This window comes from Panthera onca, chromosome D2 (genome assembly GCF_046562875.1).
Source record: "Panthera onca isolate mPanOnc1 chromosome D2, mPanOnc1 haplotype 2, whole genome shotgun sequence".
NCBI lineage: Eukaryota > Metazoa > Chordata > Mammalia > Carnivora > Felidae > Panthera > Panthera onca.
Window position 1 is genome coordinate 73494361 of NC_138349.1, and position 21257 is coordinate 73515617.

General features: G+C 43.5%; 1 protein-coding gene across 1 annotated transcript in view; it reads right to left on the reverse strand.

Moving 5' to 3' along the window:
- PCNX2 (pecanex 2) overlaps positions 1-21257 on the reverse strand; it is a 300170-nt gene that overhangs the window by 82954 nt on the left and 195959 nt on the right. Inside the window, exons 22-23 of the mRNA XM_078434220.2 lie at positions 8830-8938; positions 3207-3336 (exon numbers count right to left, since the gene is read on the reverse strand). Of these exons, the coding sequence (XP_078290346.1) occupies positions 3207-3336; positions 8830-8938 (239 nt within the window). The remainder of the gene's footprint in view (positions 1-3206; positions 3337-8829; positions 8939-21257) is intronic.

The following is a 21257-nucleotide window of genomic DNA, read 5'->3' on the forward strand; positions in this document are numbered from 1 at the left end:
TTCTTGCCGGACCTGGCTGGTCCACCTGGCACCTGTGAGCCACCACAGGCTTTTGAGACAGCATGGAACCTGGTGCGATGGTTGCAGAATCCCCTAGACAGCTTGGGAGGCAGGAGGGCAGAGGGCACATTTGTCATGTGCCCCCAGGGAGGAGCGTGTCGGGGAACAGGAAGCCTGTGGATTTCAGGACAGCCCAGGCCGGGGAAACCAGACTGGCCCTAGTTACCAGGTGGCTGGTGATAGACTTACCGGTTCCTTAGGGTATTAGAATGGTTTCATTACAGTGCTGGGCTCACTGCAGACTGGCAGAGACCAAAGCCAGCAGGGTGGGGGGCAAGGGAGAGGAAGGCCAGGAGAGGGGACTGTCCTCGCCACACCCCGGGCTGGGGGCGGCGTGCATGCGTGCCCACTGGCAGCATAGCCCGCCAAATATCCAGAGGAGAGTGTCTGTCATCAGCCTTTGAAAGTGAGGGGACATGTGGTGAACAATTCAACATAATCCATGACCCTGTCACCAAGCGCCCCTCTGTACCAGACTGAAAAGAAGGCAAGGGAGCAGCTGTGTAGAAGCTCTCGAACAAGAACACAAGCAGGCATTAGCATTTGAAATGAAAACCTACAGTTTAAGATAGTCAGAATGAGCTTTCCAGAGCGTTTGCAGGGATCCAGATGAGATTTCCTGGCACTTCCTTTCCTGATACCCACCTCTCACTGTCCTGAATTCCATCACTGATCTTCGAAGCAGCCGGGCCCGGGACTCTGTAGCCTGATGCTTAACACAGGGGACAAGACTGGATTTTGCATCAGGAACTTTTCCCCCCAGCGGGTCTGAACATTGTCTCCAACTTGGCTCCTCCCAAGAGACCTAGTAAAGGCTGGATATCCTTAGACATACCTCGCAGACCCTGACGACCCCTCCCCACCCAAAGACCAGGCCGACCAAAGATAGACCCGTCCCCCGTAACAGTGCTAACAGAATGGATCACAGCAGAATCAATTATTTGTGACAGTGAGTAAGGACATGTTAACCCTGCTCCTGAAGCCCCTCCAGTTAAGGAACCCACATAGGCAGACAATTCGAGTACCATACTGAATCCTGCAGGTGAGAAAACACAAGCCTTGCTCTGCACAGTTGTTAGGACATTTCCCTGCAATAAAACCACTCCCACAAAGACTCTCCATTCCCTACCGAGAGAGCTTAAAACCCTTCCCAGCTCAACCAGGATGCGTCTTGCTCACATCAGATTCCACGCCGGAAAGACTGGCTCCTAACTGATCTGAGCATAGGAGACAAAAAGGGATCTTTTGTACCGACGATCAAGTTGAAAGTATCTTGCACTCTCCTGCGCGGTTAACAGCACAGACATTGCCAGCCCTCTTGTTTACAGGTGTCTGCGCTTTCCAGAAATGTGGTTTCCAGAGCTCTAAAAAGATACCCCGAATTGTTTTCCCCTAAAGAAACTTAAAGTGGGGCACCTGGGTGGCTCAGTCAGTTGAGTGTCCGACTTGGTCTCAGGGCATTGATCTTGCGGTTCATGGGTTCGAGCCCCGCGTCCGGCTCTGTGCTGACAACTCAGAGCCTGGAACCTGCTTCGAATTCTGTGTCTCCCTCTCTCTCTCCCCTCCCATGCTCGTGTTCTGTGTCTGTCTCTCTCTCAAAAATAAAGAAACATTAAAAAATTAAAAAAAAAAGAGACAAGCCAGTGATGGCCGTTTTCTTCTACCCTCTGGTTCTGTCAATAGGCACGATCTCTCCTGAAACACACACGAAAGAGGACTCTTGCTTATGTGCAAAATTTCACACAGGTATTTGTTGTACTGAGAACAGCCCAACTCTCTTAGACTACGAGGAGCCTGCCGGACACCCAAGGGGTCTCCCTACCTCTCCGTGGCCCCACATGGAGGGCTCGGGTCCGATTAGCTTTCCCCCAGGGCACCCCAAACATGAGCTTGCTGGATGTGCTGTACTCAGTCACGGTAAACACCTGTTAGCGTGGGCCAGGTGGGGACAAGGACGTCCACGCGGAGCCGTCAGAGAGGAATCCCAGCAACGCAGGCTCACACGGGACTTGCTTTCCACCGGGCCCTGTTCTAGGTGCTTTATGTGTATTAACTCATTTTCTCCTCACGGCAAGTCTGTGAAGTAGATCCTATCATTTTGCCCCCATTTGACAGAAGAGGAGAGAGAGGCCGGAGGGGGCCAGCGTTAAGTGGTGGAGGTGAGGTGTGTGCCCAGGCAGGCCGGTGCCCCAGGCTGAGTTTTATTCACCAGACCCTACTGCCTGTCCCACAAGGGGGTGCATTTTACGGTCGCGGAAACTGTCTAAGGGGAGAAAGAGAAACCACAGACCTCCTAAGTCACTGCTGTCTTGTCTAAGGTACAAAGAGCACAGTGTAAAATGCCAGAGTCGTGCAAAATGGAGACATACTATGGAGGGTGGACTGGGGTTTGTAGGGATCAGCGAAGGTGCTGCTCTAAGTTAGGGGAAGGCGTTCTGAAATGGAAGTCGGCCTCTTCTGCCCCAGCTGAGGGCAGGGATGGGCTGGCTTGCCAGCTTTCTCCTCTGCCACCCGTTCTAGGTTCCTTCCCCCCCCCCCCCCCCGACTCCCCCCGACCCCGCCCCCAAATCCTCAGGAGCCCTTGAAAAGCACTCCCTTTCACTTAAGAAATAACTCCGCCGCCCCACTCCATCATTGTTCAGCTGGAGGAAATTTATGACCGGCCTGTCCAAGGAGTCAAGAAAAAGTACATAAATCATCTTCTATGAGTTTAACGGCGCTCAGAAAATTGCTGTTCTCCTTAATGTTGAGCTGTGACACGTGCACACTTGCACAGGACGGGCGTATGAAGGATACTCACACGTGCCAGCCAGGGACCACCTCTGCCAGGCAAAGGGGATGACGTCAGCGCCCCCAACAACCTTCCCGAGGGGCAATTGCTAAATACCCGGCCGTGAGAACCCATTTTGCCTTCACAACTCGTGGAGCCTGGACTAGCGCCCGGCTGCAAATCTGCCGTCGGGCATGTTTGGTCCAGAGCCCGGAAGGCCCCCGTGCTGAGTGATGAATTCAGGGAGCCCCCGGGGGACCCGTGCAGCCCCCAGCCTGCGAAGCGTGAGGCCTGAGCCCTGACAAGGAGGAAGGCCCGGGAGCGGCCCGAAGCAACATTCTAGCAAAGCAAGTTAGCATCGGCTTCAGGGTCTTACTTGTAGTTTTTCTCCCAGAATCTCACTGGCCTAACGTACGAGGTGATGAAAATGACACTCCCGAGGAATGGACTCAGAGGGGTAGAAAAGATTGAGGTGGCCATCGTCTGGAAGAGAAGCATGGCAGAATCTGAGCGTTCTGAGTTAAGGCAAAAGAAAAAAAAAGTTTTTCAGTGTTCTATGTCTAAATATTATTTCAGATTTCGACTCGTTTATAGTAAAGCCGTTTTCTCGCCAAGGAAAGGAAGGAGGCCATATACTGGATCTCTCTTATGTACATAGTTGGAGATATAAAACTTTCAATAGTATCCCGCTAGGTCTGATTTCACCAGCATGAAAACCAAATGATTCTCGTAAAACCCCCAGCGGTCTCACTGTGATTTAGTATCGAAGGTTTGAAGAGAACACTTTCTTTTTACCACAATATCATTAGCTGCACGAAACACACTGTGCTACATTTGCTAAGGTATTAAGGGGCTTCGTAAATAATTAAAATTAAATTCCACTTTTTAAAAGAAATAAATAGCGTTGTTAGAGAAGGTAGCATCTCTGTTTCTCCAGGAATCTTCCCCCACTATCCAAAAAAATATACATATTCTTTATGATATAGTGAATACCAATGGCTCAATTCAAGTCACATCTGGTTTGTAGCTAAAACTGTGTGCCCATGAAGTCACAGCATTTTGCACCCTGTATGGATTTCTCATTTACTGGAGGGACTCAACTTTTACACATCCTGGGTGATCAGAAGTATAATTGTTTAATATGAAAATTAGTACTGCTGTCTTTTTTGGAGTAAGACCAACTCACTGATCCCTAGAAATCTGAGGAAGGTGCCACAAGGGCTGGTCCCTCCCAGTCTCTCCCCATCATTGGAAGGCTGCTCCCAGCTGCCAATCACATGTCCCTGCGGCGCAGGGCAACAGAGGGGACCCGTGGTGGGGGTGGCAGAAGCCAGCGTGGTGCCTTACATAGGCACACTGTTCCTTGTCCCTTGTCCCTGTGGCTGGGGGCTTGGAGCATCCCACTACAGGGCTGATCTCCCCACCTGGAAGGGGGTTTTCTCACCGCTACACAAATGAAGGTCTTATTTCTTCAACCTGTGCTCAAAAGGTTCTGGCACAAAGTAAGAAAGAAACGCCTAGCACAGACAGAAAGTCGCTATGTCATCGCCAGCCAGAACGTAGAAGTGACCCAGGCGTCTAAATGCCTTCATGTGCCATCAGCCGTGTGATGGGGGAGCGGGGGCTGTAGGGGACCTTACCGCCCACTGACAAATAAATCCAGAAAAGGATGGCCTCGCTCTGTCACAGACACTTCCCCATGCATTTTCATAGACTTAAGCATCAGAGTTTTCCTTCAGGAAGGAGTGTGTCTTCGTTTTATTTTTTTCAACTCGCTATTTACTTCCCAACATCTCTGGGAGTGAAATGACATATCCCCCATTAATAATCCATTCCGGTGCTGAGTTGTTTTGGTATCCAAAAGGTCTCTATTGTGCTTCAAATTAAATGCAATTCCTTTTATGTTGACCTAGGTTCCATTGGAGAGCTACCGAACAATGGAGCTACCGTGATAGGCATTGACACCCATCAGCTTCCTCTTCACTGGAGAGCTGAAAATAGCTAAACACCTCGGTCACAAAACACACCAAATTAACCATGCCCCTTGTCACAGGAAGAAAAGGGAACTGCACGGCGGAGGTCCTGGTGTAGAGGTCCTGAAAAAATGTGAGAAGGCAGAGTCACGGGGAGATTTCTCTGAGGTAAGGAAGACAGGAGTGCAGAAGGGGTTAAGTCTACACCCTTAGGCGACAGAGGGCGCTGGGGGGTGGGGGGGGGTGGGGTTTGAAGAAAAGCCGACAAAGACCAGTGGAGCTGGGGCTGGGTAGAATGCTAGCCAGGCTGGCACTGTTCTTTTCGACTCTACGAGTTTCCCCCAAGACTACGTTGTCCATTTTTTTTAAATGCCAGAAACAATTATCCAGAAATGAAGCAAGGAAAGCAGTGTGAGACTGTAAATCAAGTTCACTGTGGTGGGGAAGGAAATAAAGTTGAACAGGCCAGAGGTAGGGCAGCAGTGAATATGTTATTTAGGGAAGATCAATAAAGAAATACAGCACACTCGGGGCAAATATGAAAGCCTGTGACCATAGCTGGTAAGGCAATGCCAAGAAACAGTGACTTCGAGAGCAGGCACATGGAACTTTCTTTGTTTCTTACCAAGGGAGAGGTGGTGATTCCATCAAAAGCTTATATCTGTGGACATTTAATACCTGGGCACCTGGATGGCTCAGTCGGTTAAGCGTCTGACTTCAGCTCAGGTCATGATCTCACGGTTCGTGGGTCCGAACCCCCCACTGACAGTTTAGAGTCTGCTTGGGATTCTCTCTCTCTCTCCCTCTCTCTCTGCCCCTCCCCGACTTGTGCTGTCTCTCTCTTGAAATAAACTTAAAAAAATTAAACATCTATGTCAATCCTTAAAGTTAAAAACAAATCATTTGAAGCTCAAAAGGATATAGCAAAACAGAAAGCAGCCTTCCCAATACACACATTTAACAGAAATAGTCTGGATGGGTCTAATTACTAGAAGACAATGGTCTTGCATAGTCTCTATACGTAGGAGAAGGGTGAGCATTCTTCTCTGTCTCTGGAGGTTACAAGCTCAGAAACTAAGAGAGGCTACCAAGGGAGAAAGCATGCTAGTACTGGAAAAAGCAATTTACTAAACAGTGCCCTGCTGGCCTGAACGCTAATTCCGTTCCAAAATGGAGCAGATTAGTCCCTTCTTGGCGCCAGGATTGAACCCACAGCTTCTTAATAGGGTGATAAAACAATTAACAATTCAAAATTAGTCAAGAGCCAGGGCTGCTGTTTAGGAACCTCATAGTCTTGTCTTTTTTATTTTAATTTTTTATGTTTATTTTTAAGAGAGAGAGAGGGAGAGAGAGCGTGCCAGCAGGGGAGGGGGCAGAGAGAGAGAGGGAGACAGAATCCCAAGCAGACTCCACACTGTCAGAGTGGAGCCCGAGGCGGGGCTTGAACTCACAAACAGTGAGATCATGACCTGAGCCCAAATCAAGAGTCAGACGCCCTACTTACTGAGCCACTCAGTTGCCCTGCTCATAGCCTTGTCTTGATGGCATACATATATATATATATGTATGTGCTTTTCTGAGCTATTTATCTCATTGTATTTGGAACAGTATGATGTTGGCTTCCCAACAACAAATATCCACCTTTACAACTGGTCAGGGATGGGAAGGTGCCCTTGGATAAGGGCGGGGGGCGGGGGGAGCTAAAAGTCCTGAAGCTGTCACACAACGGCAGCGGTCAGGCTCCGCCATCACTTGGAGGGTCTGCATCTCAGGAGAAGGGAGGAAGCGGATGTCACTCTCAGGGACACTTTTAGGAACTCAGCATGGGGATCAATCGAGCGTCCTAAAACAGAGCTACCAAATGCCCAATGAAACCTACATCTCAAACATGTTCGATTTCTTTGAGAACAAGTCCGCCCACCAAGAAAGCACTTAGATTTAAGACGCACCCCGTGCAATCTGAGGTAGATACTCACACTACTTTTATTCTTCCAGGAGATATTAAGTGCCAGATATGAAGTGCTTGTGTGTGAACCCTCAACACACAAACAGGTCAGGTAATTGAAAGTTATGGTTCCCAGAAGGGTCTTGATTCAGCGACGAAACCACAAGGAGTAATTAGCATCACAGAATGCCCTTAACAAGGCATAAATAGGCACAAGAAATGCTACAGATCTACATGAGACCAGAGTTAGGATAAAATTGGGAATCATAACTTCAAGTTTCAAATTCTTAGTGCAACTCCTTAACCGCAAATTTGCATCGCCTGACAATTTTTATTTAATAAATAGGCTTTAAACTCTGGATAGGATGCCGTAGGCATGCCTCAGAAATCAAATCACCTCACTCTTTCATTTCACTGTCTTTGTTTCAAAGGACTCTTTAGAAAAACTAAAATTACTGGTATTACAGCAAATGATTGGAGTTAAAGGGGGAAAAAAGTGGTGTAAAAGCTCCCACTTTTGCATTTTTTTTCCTTAGCTTGTTCCACCAAATAACCTTGAAACACTCCAGAAATATCAATGCAGGTCTAAGAATAGGAACACAGAACAATGTGCCTTGTAAGGCCAGCTCTTGGCATGCTTAAAAAGATGCTTTTGAACAAAGGAGTCTGGAGAAGGGCATTTTTAAAAATCTAGAATATATTATCACTTAATGATTATCCCAACTATGTTTCCATCCCTGCACACGAAGGTCAGGTCCCAGAGACTGTTTATGAATCGTCTTAATGAGCCTTGTGCGAATGTCGTCTGAGAGGAAGCTCCGGAAATGCAGGTGACACAGGCCAGTGGGATAAGAATCCTGGTCAGGCTGTTGAAGATGGACATTCCAGGATCCACCCCCTGAAATGTGATTTGAAAAGTATGTGCTGGGCTCAGGGATTTCATTATTTAACAAGCCCCTCCTGGATTCTGATACAAGTAATCCCTGAAACACATCGTGCAAAGTACAAGGCTAGGAAGTATAAACTAGGTGGAAAGGAAAACATTTGAGGGCAGATTTTAGGCCCAAGTCAAGGATATTCTTGTTTAATGTTCTCTGTCAAGAGTATTTTTTATTCATCTCTCTCTCTCCACATACACACACAATTTAGCTGTGTCAAAGTGATCTTTTTTTTTAATTAAAATTTTTTTTTAATGTTTATTCATTTTTTTTTGAGAGAGAGAGAGCAAAGCAGAAAGCGAGTGGGAGAGGAGTGGAGAGAAAGAGAGACACAGCATCCAAAGCAGGCTCAGAGCAGGTCAGCACAGAGACCTACGCGGGGCTCGAACTCGTGAACTGCAAGATCATGACCTGAGCCAAAGTGGGACGCTCAACCGACTGAGCCACCCAGGTGCCCCTTGTCAAAGTAATCTTTAGACGGAGCATCTCAAATTCATTTTGAAGTACATTAAAACTAATTATCATTATGGAAACAACTAAAAACATACAAAGAAACCAAATGAAGCTACAAACAATAAAACTATGCTTCTTGGCTAAGGGCAGCTACAAAACAAAATCATAAATTATTTTTTTTTAGTCTTTAGGAGACTTTGGGTATCGCTACTTATATCTAATTCTGAGTTTTTGAATATTATTCAGGTATGTGATTACCAAACTCTATCACAACATAATGTTATATAACCTATAACAGTATATCTGATACATCAGCTCTATCCACAGTGTTTAATAATAGCAAATCGATTTGCACAATTTTGCACAAGTTAACTGAACTATTTAAGCAGTGACTTTCCATTTAAAAGACAGGATATCTTAATGCAGATCTGGGTGTGGGAAATGAAAGAATCAAAATAAAAAAAATAAAGTAATCCTGGAAATGCATTAAGAAGCAGGAAGAGTTCAAAATTAAGAAACATCTTTTAAGGCTAAGTGGCCTGAGGGGAATCCAAAGTGCCTCCCCATGTCCCCATTAAAATGTAATCTTAAAGACTCTCAAATCTTTTTATTGCCAGGGTTCAATGAAAAGCTTGCATCCGTAAAATGTGAATCTCAGCTCGCGGGTGAAAATAGAAGCAGAAAGGATACGAGGGACTGCAAAGAGCTGAGCAAACACGTGAAATGAAGAACCCCAAGCCATCTGCCAAGGAGCCACGTATGTCATGACGAACTGTAGCTTGTGAAGCAGGTCCTCGAGCTGTAAGCAGAAGAGAAAGATTCATCAGCGTTGACAACCAGGGTGGGAGCCGAGTCAAGGTCACCTACAGCGAGGAGGGGGCAGCGAGGCTGCCGTTCCTTGTCTTGCTCTGACCTTCCTTTGTCCTTAACGCAAGGCAGCTGTTTCAGGAAACTCTAAAACAGCAACAAGATGATCCGAGTGGTTCACGTCTCCAGGGTAATTACTCCAGCCGACAGGTGTGGTGTATGTGTGTGCCTCTGCCTTTCCCGGAGGAACACTCACTCAGTTTGGTGTTCCATCCTTCCTATTGGGTCTTGTGGAGGAGAGTCATACAAAAACCTATCATCATTGACACCATTGGAGCTTTAGGGTATTAAGTTCGACTTAAAACTCTCCAGCGGCTCTTGCTGGAGAAAATAGTTCCGTGCCACTGAACTGCCTGGTACGAAGGGCTTTAGAAAGCCGGGAAAGGATATGGAAGCTGTTGCATTCACTTGACAAGCCAGCACAAGCCAAACTGAGTACTGGGAAGTTGCCGTATGCGGACTGGGAATGAACACAAAGGAGAAACATGCTCAGAGGTTTCGACCAGAGATTCAGAAGCTGTGCCGAGGATGGACAGGAATGGAGGGGCCTGGCTAGGGAACCTCTGCTTCGTGTTAAGAAGTAACTGATGAATCCCAGATGCAGAATTCTATTTCTGCTGCTTCCACATGCAGGAAGTATCCTACCAGCATGTTCCCCCAAACTCCACATCTATACACTCTTTGTCCATAATGGAGGCTTCAAATGGCACGATGGCGTTTGTTCCCAGACTGGCTAGCACATGAGATAATAAAATACATTCACCAAGGCCAGGATGTGAAAAGAGAAGAAAAAGCCAGAATTCTTTATTAGGCTCAACAGGCGTTACGTAGGAGAGCAGAAGACTACAATGAAAGGAAGGCCAAGGTTGAGAAGTAGGGCCATTAAGGAAAGATTCAAAGAACCAAGATGATTTGGCATTCCAGCAAAAGGCCAACCTTGTGATTTTGGAACCAAAAGATGAGGTTGCTCTGAATTGTTCCATGAAAGTGGAATAAGATGGACGAGGCTCATGACAGTCCTCTCCAAATCTTCCTGCCGCCTCTCTTGTCTCACTGTTCTCTCACAAACCCCCTGGTGCTGGAGACTAACTCCCGGGCAGACTTAAGTACTGTCGGACAGTCTGCGGAAGATGAACCAAGGGTAAAAGTCCTGTCGAAGGCACAGCAAACACGGAGTCCTGAAGGGGTGAGAGGCACCCGGTGAGGAGCCGAAACCCTGGTCTCGGTGTGTTCACAGACCCAGCGACGATGCAGTGGAGGTGCAGAGAAGGATGGGGGAGGGCCACCGAGTGGGGGCGGGGAGAGCGAGAGGGGCAGGAACAAAATAGAGAAAGTGGGGAGGGCAAAAGAGAGAAGGACAGATGGAGGAGAAAGCTGATGGGCTTGCACATGAATACCTGTAAAGGAATATGAATCTGGGGAAGAAACTCGGACGTCTGGTTTTTGCTGATAACTTTTCACTTTCTTTACGCTTGCTCACGCGCGTCGACTGCAGAGGGCTGATGGCAGCTGGCTTCCAAGTCCATAAAGCCCACTTTAGTTTTGACCCTGGGGTTGGTGGAAGCTTCCTGAATCCACTCTGGATGGGACGGTACAGTGACTTGGACATTCTGACAGTTGGGAGGACAGCGGTTTGTTCCGCTGTCCGCTTGAGGTAGCATCTCTTAGGTGCACAAAGTAGTCTTCTACCCACCACCTGATTTGCCACCAGTCAATAGATGCCTGGTACACAGTGAGACAGAAGGTTCTAACACAGACTCAAACCCTTGACTCATTTCTGTTTCAAAAGAGAGTGTTTTCTTTAAGGGCCGCTATCATTTCCTTTCATCCCCGCCATGAACCCAACCAGAGGAGGAACGTGCTAATTACCAAGAGGCAGACACTCAGCACAGGACACCCGACACTAGATTACATCAAAAGCCAAAGTCCTGAGGAGTGGTGCCGGGCTGTCTTGTCTTAACTTGCTCCTATATGCCTAACCAAATTCTATCAGACAAAATGCCGCTGGATTTGAAACCCTCTCGTTACTCCGTTGTCAAGGATTCTTAGTCTGGTTATTCAGAATTAACCTAGTGACTCATGCCTAGGTGAAAACTACAAGCACGGACAAGATGATCTCATGTGATGTGTGACCCCCCAGATACCCTAACAATGAATCAGGGGTTATAGAAAGTTACTCCTGTAGGGTTTTCGGTGTATGACTATATCCTGGGAGGCTTTGAAGCCACCTTGTGAAAAGCTGATAAGTAGGTCAGGCATGGCAACTACAATCACACAGGCAGCCCCAGGGAAAGGCTCATCTGCAAGTTTAAAGCTCTGAGTGAAACTTTGCTGCATTATGATTCAATGAATCTATTACAATTATTTTTTGCTTAGCACAGCGACTTGTATTTACATATAAGCAAAACCAGTAATCAGGCACACGCACGTTCACGCTCTAATTGCAGCTGAGGCCCCAGGTATCTTTGCTCCTTTCCTGTGTCTATGCCTCGGTGTTTTTCATTAACATCATGAAGAATAAAATACAAGTTCTGTGAAAGATTTTCAATATGCAGCTCATAAAATAGACATTGCTGTTCTCATTGAAGAAGCAAGAATCCCTGAATGCCAGTTCTTTGTATACCTATGATTCCTCCCCGACACAGTAATTTAATCTCCTCCGCAAAGCCCAACAGAAAAAGCACACGATGTAGAAGGGTCAGCCGTCAACACAGTGTAATGTTTAAGAGCACAGGCTTGAGGACAGGCTGCCTGAGTTTGAATCCTAGCTGGCATCTGCTGTGGGCATCTTTACAATGTCATCTGGCGATTAAATGACTTCATTTTTGTTCAGGGCTCAGAACACTACCTGGCAATTGTAAGTGCAATATAAGAATTTGACAAATAAATGTTAGGGCAAGCAGATGTTTTGTCTTGAGGATGTACTTAGCTCACAATCAGGAAATTCTAGGACCCCCCCTTCCTCACTAAGCTTCTTGAGACTTCTCAAGTCTAGGTCCTCCTAGTTTCCAGAGGAGGAAACCAGACTCTGAGAGGCCACATGGGTGCTCAGTCACTGGCCCATGTGAAATCGGGAGGTCAAAGTTCCTGCCCGGTTCTCTGCCTGAGAACCTAACGATGTTTCCTGGAGGCTGGGAGCCCTTCTTAAACACAGCAGAGGGAAAACCTGGCTGACGTGCAGGAGTGGAGAACGGCTTCTCTACCCTGGCTTTCCCGCCGACAGGCAAGGGGCAGGGTCACAAGCGTGGACACAACAAATGTGGCTACGGCCCCTATCAGGGACCTCTTCCCCGTGTGCATGGTGACAAAGATCTCTGATCCATCCTGGAATGTTCCTTTCAGTATACATGCCCAGTGAATAAGATAGGATAGCCCCCAACAAGCCTGGCAGCAAGTAGATCACACAAAGGCAGGCATGGGGGTTCCCTGCACTTCTGGAATGCACAGATCTGAAAGGATGGACACGGCTTCTGTATCTTCTTTCCAGACGTGTGGAGAGGTACGTCCAGGTTAGAAAGACCCAACCTCATATTTTCCCTTTACACTTTGTCCTCCTCTTCAAGAGTGACATCAAGGGAAAGAATGAGAAAATCTGTGGGTATTCAGAAGCTGATGGTGTCTAAGTGCAAAAGGAAGCCTATCGCTCCTTAATGACAAGCATGTATGAAGAGGCAGTTTACACCCTATTAGGCCATTGTGTATAAAATCATGAAACAATCAAGACACGACTGATTCAAGGGAAAGAGCAACACTAACACCTTTCTAGTAAGCACTGCCACATACAGCCTACCACTGCCACAATTTTAGATAGATTTTAGATAGAAATCCCGTTTAGATTAGCTACGAAAGCACATCTCCACGGACAGCTCAAGGCCTCTGTTTTTATGAAGCTTATCCCATTTCTAATGTTCTGCTTCCACGATCTTAAATCTCAGCCCTATTAAAGCACAATAAACTTCACAAGTTACCCAAGTAGGACTAGAAGAGAAAACAAAATCATTTGGGTCTTTTCCACCGAAAACACTAGGAAAAGAGCAAATACAAATCACACCGGCATGATTCTGGTTGTTTGCCAAAGGAAGACACCATAAATAGTCTCACTTCCAATGACCCTTTTTGGAAATATCTTTTCAATTAGGTGTAGACAATGCTGGTTTACCTCCAGTATAGACAGGAAACCCAAACTGCATAAATTCACAAGCTCTCCTAAAAACAGTCACTAAAGAAAGATGGCCCAACCCATTTCCTTGCTGCTACATTCGGAAATAAGATGTATGCCATCTTTCTTCAGGGGACTCCTTCCCTGCCAACAAAATAACTCACGCTTTTTGAACATTTTGATATTGAGCATTATCTTTGGGAGCTACACATATGCTATTCCATTTGAATGAAGTGGAATTTTTCTTCCCAATCCCAGCCACCATTTTTTTTCCCATTGCAAATCCTAACCTTAGCCTTTCAATCCCCCAGATTAGTTCTATCACTTACCTCTTTTCTTTTTCTTTCTTCCTTCCTTTCTTTCTTTTCTTTCTTTTCTTTTCTTTCTTTCTTTCTTTTCTTTCTTTCTTCCTTCCTTCCTTTTTTTCTTTTCTTTTCTTTTTTTCTTTTTTCTTTTTGCATTTTGTTGTCAGATTCAGCTAGTTTCATTCTTAGAAAGATATGCAACTTGTGATTATTAATGCCTGACTCTGAGCAGACATGCAAAGCTGAACGGAGTGCCAGAAACCAGCTGCTGAGTTAAAGGTGTCCTGAGGTCAGAATGAGAGAAAATAGGGGCACCTGGGTGACGGTTAAGTGTTCAACTTCAGCTCAGGTAATGATCTCATGGTTCATAAGTTCAAGCCCCATGTCGGGCTCTGTGCTGACAGTTGGAGCCTGGAGCTTACTTTGGATGCTGTGTCTCCCTCTCCTCTGCTCCTCCCCAGCTAGCACTCTCTCTCTCTCTCTCTCTCAAAAATAAATAAACATTAAAAAAATTAAAAAAAAAAAAAAGAATGAGAGAAAACACAGGGAGTAGCGGCTCTTGAGTGCTTGGGAAGGAGGTAGAGAAACGGGAAGACATCTGGAGGTTTAAGGCAAGCAAGCTGATGAATTCAGGTAGGAGCCCAGCTGAGGAATTAAAAGCACTGGGGAACAAAAGAATTGGGGAAAACGATCAGACATTTTGAGGCACAGGTGGTGATGTGAGGAGTAGAAAAGTATTCAAGAAGGAATGGAAAAAGTAAAGCCACTGACACCTCAAATGTGGGATACCACATTTTGCGGGGAGATGGAACACCATTTTACAGAGTAACAGATTGATAACAGCAAATATGATACTTAAATACAGGTTCATTGACTTTGAAACATAAATAGTCTCAAACAAAGGCTGACTATATGAGTTAGAATTTTGTAAGTCAAATAAACATATTCAGGCAGCATTATAACTGATTCCAAAACTGAATTTCAGAAGGTCAGAAACTAGTTGTACCTCTGTCTACAATGTGTGTTGGGAGCTTATTAAATAGCACACAGTTTAGCAAAATATTACAGTGCTTCAGGGAGCATGGTAATGCACAAAGCTTACCAGCCCACTGTAAAAATAATATAAATAATCTAAGAGATTGTATGGAAAAATGTAATTAATAATTGAAGTCAAAAGAAGGGAAAGCCTCCAACAGTCAGAACCAAAAGGGGAGTTTAAAAATGAGAATAGTAAGTCTGAACTGACCCTGGAATGACCCCAAGACGATACAAAGGTAGATGCTGTGGGCCTTGGGAGTTGAGAGCTTGGATTATAATGGACTTGAAGGGCTGCCATGCACACACAAAAAAAGTGAATTGGAAAAACCCAACCTATCAGTGCTTGGAAATAGCAAAAAAAGCTTGCCTTCTACCTCGTGTACAGTAGATAAAAATCTGCCATCCACAATGTCCACAATACACCAAAACCTTAGCCGTCACAATGCAGGGGAGTGGAATTGAAGTTTAAACTATTCCAGAAGCATGGGAATACCAAACCAAGTGGCTATAACATAAAAAGTAGGGGAGGATGACAACACTTTCTTGCAAAAGTAAATGCGCCCACAGTCTTCAGGGACACTTCCACAACCAGAAGATATGGGCCCCCCACAGACAAAACAACAAAGATCAGTCCCTGAAGATCAGTCCACACTGAGAATTATAAACTACCAAATTATTAGCACCCCAAGAATTTTATGCAATGCACTGATGTAAAACAATCTAAATGTATGAGCAAAGAGCCAACATAAAAGTAAACAATAATAAAAGAGTTACATAATATGAATAATGCACAAGTGGAATTGAAAAAGAAAGAAGTATCAGTTGTAGGAGCAGAAAGTGAAGTCATTAAAATAAAGAGCCCCAGGAGGTAGTTTAAAAGCAGATTAGTTACAGCAAAACAGAAAGTAGAGAAATGGAAGACCTGAGTAAGTTTCCTAGACAAAGCACAGAGAGATTAAAAGATTTTTTTTTAATTGGAAAGGTAAGAAACATACATGACAGAATAAGAAGACATAACATACGTCCAACTGGAGTTTCAGAAAGACAGTGCAGAGAGAAAGGGGCAAGAAAAATATCTGAAGGGCAAATGGCTCAGAATTTTCCAGAACTGAGGAAAACATGAGTCCTTGATTGAAGAAGCTGATCAAGTCCCGTACAGAATAAATGAAGAGAACCCACTCCTTATTGCATATGATAGTGAAAATGCATAACATCAAAATCAAAAAGAAAAATCTTTTTTACAGATTACCTGCAAAAAATTGTGGATAACAGCAGACTGCTCAATAGCAAAAATACATGCCAAAAGAAATGAAATAATGTTTTTAGGTGTTAAGAGTAACTATCGGGTTAGAATTTTTACAGAACTTCAGTGTCATTTAAGTGTGAGGTGGAAACAAAGACCTTTTCAGACAAAGACTGAGAGAATTGATTACTCATAGAGCTTTGCAGAAAAAAAAAAAGTAAAGAATGTGCTTCAGTAAGAAGAAAATTCAACCCTGAAGGAAGATAGAACATACAAGAATAATGGTGAGAAAAGAAACTGCTAAAATGTTAGAATGTCAATATTGGAATTAATTGTAAAATTAGTCATAAAGATAGTAACTCACTTGAAGGTGTAGTCAAGTACTGATATCATAAGTACTTAAGATATGAGAAGAGAATCTGGAGTTAAAGTGTCTTTAACAATCCAAATCTTCGGATTGTTTGAGAGCAGGGAAGAGATTTTAATTAATTTTATATGCTAATCACATGTGCTTATTAGTAATTTAAGAGTAACCACTAAACCACTTAAGTTTTCGATCTTTGCTGTGTGTCAGAATCACCCAGAGAGCCTGTAAAACAAAGATTCTGGTTCCCAAGGGCAGAGGTTCTGACTCAGTAGGTTTAGGGTGGAGCCCAAGGATAACTTCCCAGGTGATGGGGACACTGCTTACTTGAGAACCACACATTGCAATTCATTGCATTGAAGGACCAGAAACACAATATTCAACTTCCAAAACACTAGAGGAGAAAAGGAATTTTAAAAAAAGTCTATTCCATTCAATGGAAGGCCAGAAAGAAGGGGCGAGGGGACAAAGAAGAAGCATACGTATGAAACAAAAAATAGGACAGAAAATAGTACAAACATATCAGTAATCACTGATTAAATATTCAAATATAGGGATTCTCCATCTGTATTAAAAAGTCTTGCTTTTATAAGAAATATTAAAATGACTTAGAACCTTTTAGGTAAAAGGGTGGGAAAAAATAAAGATACCAGGTAAATCCCAATCAAAAGAAAACTTGCTTCACTATATTCATATTAGACAAATTTGGCTTTCACTCAAAAAAGGAAAAAGATCAGTACATCATGATAAAAGAGAACAGTTCTCAGGAAGATGACATAATTGGAATGAATTCACTTAGCCAAATAGTTTCAAAATACCTAAAATCAAAATGAACAGAATTACAAGATTACAAATCTACAATCAGAAGGGGGAGACTTTTAGGACATGCATCTCAGAAAATGATAGTTTAAGTAGACACGTAAAAAAGCATATAAAACATTTGACCAACAGAATTCATAAGCTTTGTCTAAGAGATATGTGTATTAGAATCCTGCAGCCGACCGAAAGAGACGAATATAATGTTCAAGCATACATACACTTAAAAGAGTTGATGACTTACTTCAAAAGAAGTCTTAAACAATGCTAAGAATTAATATGCAAAATGCATTGCAATTACATTGAGTCAATAATAAAAGGATGGCAAAATAATAGCAGCAATCATCACCAATTTTGCATTCAGACATAACATCAAAAAAACCAATACCGATAAATTAAAAATAAATGGTAACACATAGAAAATACTTAAAAATGACTGACAACAGGGGCGCCTGGGTGGCTCAGTCGGTTAAGTGTCCGACTTCAGCTCAGGTCATGATCTCACGGTTTGTGAGTTTGAGCCCCGCGTGGGGCTCTGTGCAGACAGCTCGGTGCCTGGAGCCTGCTTTGGATTCTGTGTCTCCCTCTCTCTCTGCCCCTCCCCCACTCACGCTCTGTTTCTCTCTCGAATATAAAAAATAAAACATAAAAAAAATTAAAAATGAATGACAATTAAAAGCAGTAAGACCAATCATAACTTGTGGGGCTCAGCTAAAGCGCTTTGTAGAGGAAAAGATATAGCCCTACAATGTGCATCTTAGAAAAATCACAAAGGTTATATTGGGAGGAAATTTTTAATACAAAAAAATGAATAAGAATATCACAAGAAAGGAAAATATAGATGTTCTTTCCTATTAATATACACATAGAACTCCTTAATAAGATATTTACAAAATGAATCTATAAATGTTTAAAAATAATCCCGATCAAATTTTATCTTCTAACAGTTTAAGATTAGAAAAATGTGAATATAATTCACAACATGAAGAAAGTTAAAACCAAAAGACCATATGATGCTCAATTCATACAGGAAGGATGTTGAAAAATAAATTCAACACTTATTAAATCGAATCCCTTCTAATCTAGTAATAAAAGAGTTCTTCTTAAACCTGATAAAGGACATCAGTGCCATATTACATTCAACACCACACTTAACAGTAAAACGTAAAATATCAGAATTACTCAGGCAAGAGGTATCAAATGAGATGAATTTGATTAGCCTCCACCAGAAAAGTGAAAAGAGAACCATTAAGGGAGACTAAAACTAGTTTATAGTTTATCATCTATTAAGTGCAGTTTGGAAAATTGTTTAACTGAGGAGAGAAATAGGAGTGATGCAGGATGAGAGTACCCAGCAGGGGTTGCCTACTTAGGCAAATGAATGTGCAGCTACTAAACGAAAATGCCCTGATGCTTTGATTAGCCAACTTTATGCAGCCAGATAAATTCAGACCCCTAGGAGAACATGAAAGAAAGTATTAGTCATATTTCATAACTGCTAATTAGAGTATCCATAAATGCAAACGAAGTCACCATGGCACATTGAAATTTTATAAGCTACCAAGAGCTATGAAGGCACAAAACTAAAAGGTCTTGTCAAGACCCCTGGGAACTGGGAATTAACAGTAACCCAGCATCTACGGGTGGTGTGTGTTTCTGCTTCTGGTGGACAGCAGGAGTGAGGGTGCAGGTAGCTGGGGTGGTGCGTCCCTGAAGAGGGAGACAAGGACCAACTCAAGGTGGAAGAAACAGGAGATGATGAGAGTAACCACTGAGAGTGTGACCTTTGTTCTTTAAGCAAACTGACCTTGGAGTGAAGCAGTAGAAATATGGTAGTTTATGCAGACATCCTGCCTTCCTTTTCCATTCCTTAATCCTTTCCATTTCTTGTGGGAGCCTTCATTCAATTATTCTATATAGGATAGAGTTTTCCAGTCTTTGTTTTGGATTTTATTTCAGAAAAGGCAGTTTCTTGGATTGTTTGATTTAAGGGGGCTTCCTTCCTCTCGAAGGTCCACCACAATCCCATGGGTGGCAAATACTGCCTTTAGGAAGAGGGTGCAAGGAACAAGTTCAAAAGCCTCTATCAGGACACAGGGTGCTGCCTGGACACATGTAGCATTTTAATATGAGAAGCAAATAATACTCTTACATGCAGCTGTGAGGCAGCTTTGCTCTGGCAATTTGAATGCGCTCCTGCCCATGCCATCCACCGCGTGCCTCCAGTACATCTAATGTACTCTCCTGAGATTTTATACTCGTACGAACATTCCCTCAGTCTCGTGCACAAAGAAACAAGGTGATTCATACAGTGATGCTCCATATAATGAAAGCTTTCTGCTTTAAGCACCTAGACTTTCAAAATTTATGCTGCTTTTAATAAAAATGTAATAATACAGTCTCACTTTAAAAATACCAAGTAGTTCGGGGGCACCTGGGTGGCTCGGTGGGTTAAGCGTCCAACTTCGGCTCGGGTCGTGATCTCATGGTTTGTGGGTTTGAGCCCCGTGTCAGGCTCTGTGCTGACAGCTCAGAGCCTGGAGCCTGCTTCCGATTCTGCATCTCCCTCTTTCTCTGCCCCTCCTCTGCTCACACTCTGACTCTGTCTGTCTGTCTGTCTGTCTCTCTCAAAAATAAGTAAACATTAAAAATTTTTTTTTCAAATACCAAGTAGTTCAGAATTACATAAAGTGTAAGCAAAAAAGTTTGGTTACCCGTCTCACTCTGATCTAACTACCAGTTAATGATGGCTGAGGAGTTATCCTTCTTGGCATTCTCTACACATGCATGTGTACAAATGCATATATATATATATATATATATATATATATATACACACATATATTTACATTTATATATACACATACATATATATTTATATTTATATATATATATATATACATATATATATTTATATTTAAATTGGATTAAGGGGTGCCTGGGCAGCTCAGTCGGTTAAGCGTCCAACTCTTAATTTTGGCTCAGATCATGATCTCACGGTTTGTGGGATTGAGTCCCATGTTGGGCTCCGTGCTAACAACACAGAGCCTGCTTGGGATTCTCGCTCTACCTCTCTCTCTGCCCCTTCCCCTGCTTGCATGCACACACACGCACTCAATCTCTCAAAATAAATAAATAAACTTTAAAATAAATAAAAATAAAAATAAATTGGATTAATAATATCCACTCCTCTGAAACTTGATGCCTCTACCTCATATGTCCAACATCAGTACAAACTACTCTACCTAACACCTAACTAGCTGCCTAACACTCCATTGCTTGGCCAGACAATCTATTGAATCATTACACTACTGATAGACATCTAGGTTGCAAAAGTTAACTTAAAACCACAGCTGGACGGGCATCTGGGTGGCTCAGTTGGTTAAGTGTCCGATTTCAGCTCAGGTCATGATCTCGTGGTCCATGAGTTCCAGCCCTGCATCCAGCTCTGGGCTGACAGGTCAGAGCCTAGAGCCTGCTTTGGATTCTGTGTCTCCCATCTCTCCGTGCCCCTCTCCCACTTGTGCTCTGTCTCTCTCTCTCTCTCTCTCTCTCTCTCTCAAAAAATAAACATTAAAAAAAAACACAGCTGGAGAAAGTTTCATCCACTTATCTGAGACATCATACAAAGCCAGCAAAGTGGCTGTTAACCCAGTGCACTCACTGGACTTTGACCTCTGGGGTGGTATATGGTCTGCAATGGGCCCCTAGCCACATACAGAGCGGGGTGTGAGACTATGACAGACTATGGCAGACTGTGACACTGCCCTCTGCCCAGGATAACTGAGGGCAGAGTAAACAGGGTTTGAGATACAGACAGCAGGCATAGCTCTGCACTAAATCTCTACCAGAAGGAAAGGCATGCTCAGTTCCAGGCATAAAAACTTTTACTTTATTCTCTATGGTCCTCCACAAGATGTCTAGCTTTCAACCAAAAAAATTATGAGGTATACAAAAAGGGAAGAAAAAAAGTGCACTCCTAAAAGACAAAGTAACAGAGCAAGAGTCAGATATGACATTTAGGCTGGAACTATCTGGTAGGAAAATTGAAAGAACTATGATGAATATGTTAAGGGCTCTGACAGCAAAAGTGTACAATATGAAGGATTAGATGGGTAATTTCAGCAAAGGGATGGAAACTATAAAAGAAAGACTCAAATGGAAATGATAGAAATGGAAACACCATAACAGAGACATTGAATGCTTTCAACAAGTTCATCACACTAACAGAGTCAAAGGAAGAATCGATGAACTTGAAGACAGGTCAACAGAAATGACCTAAACTGAAACACAAAGATAAAACTGAATGAATTCAAAAAAGAAAGT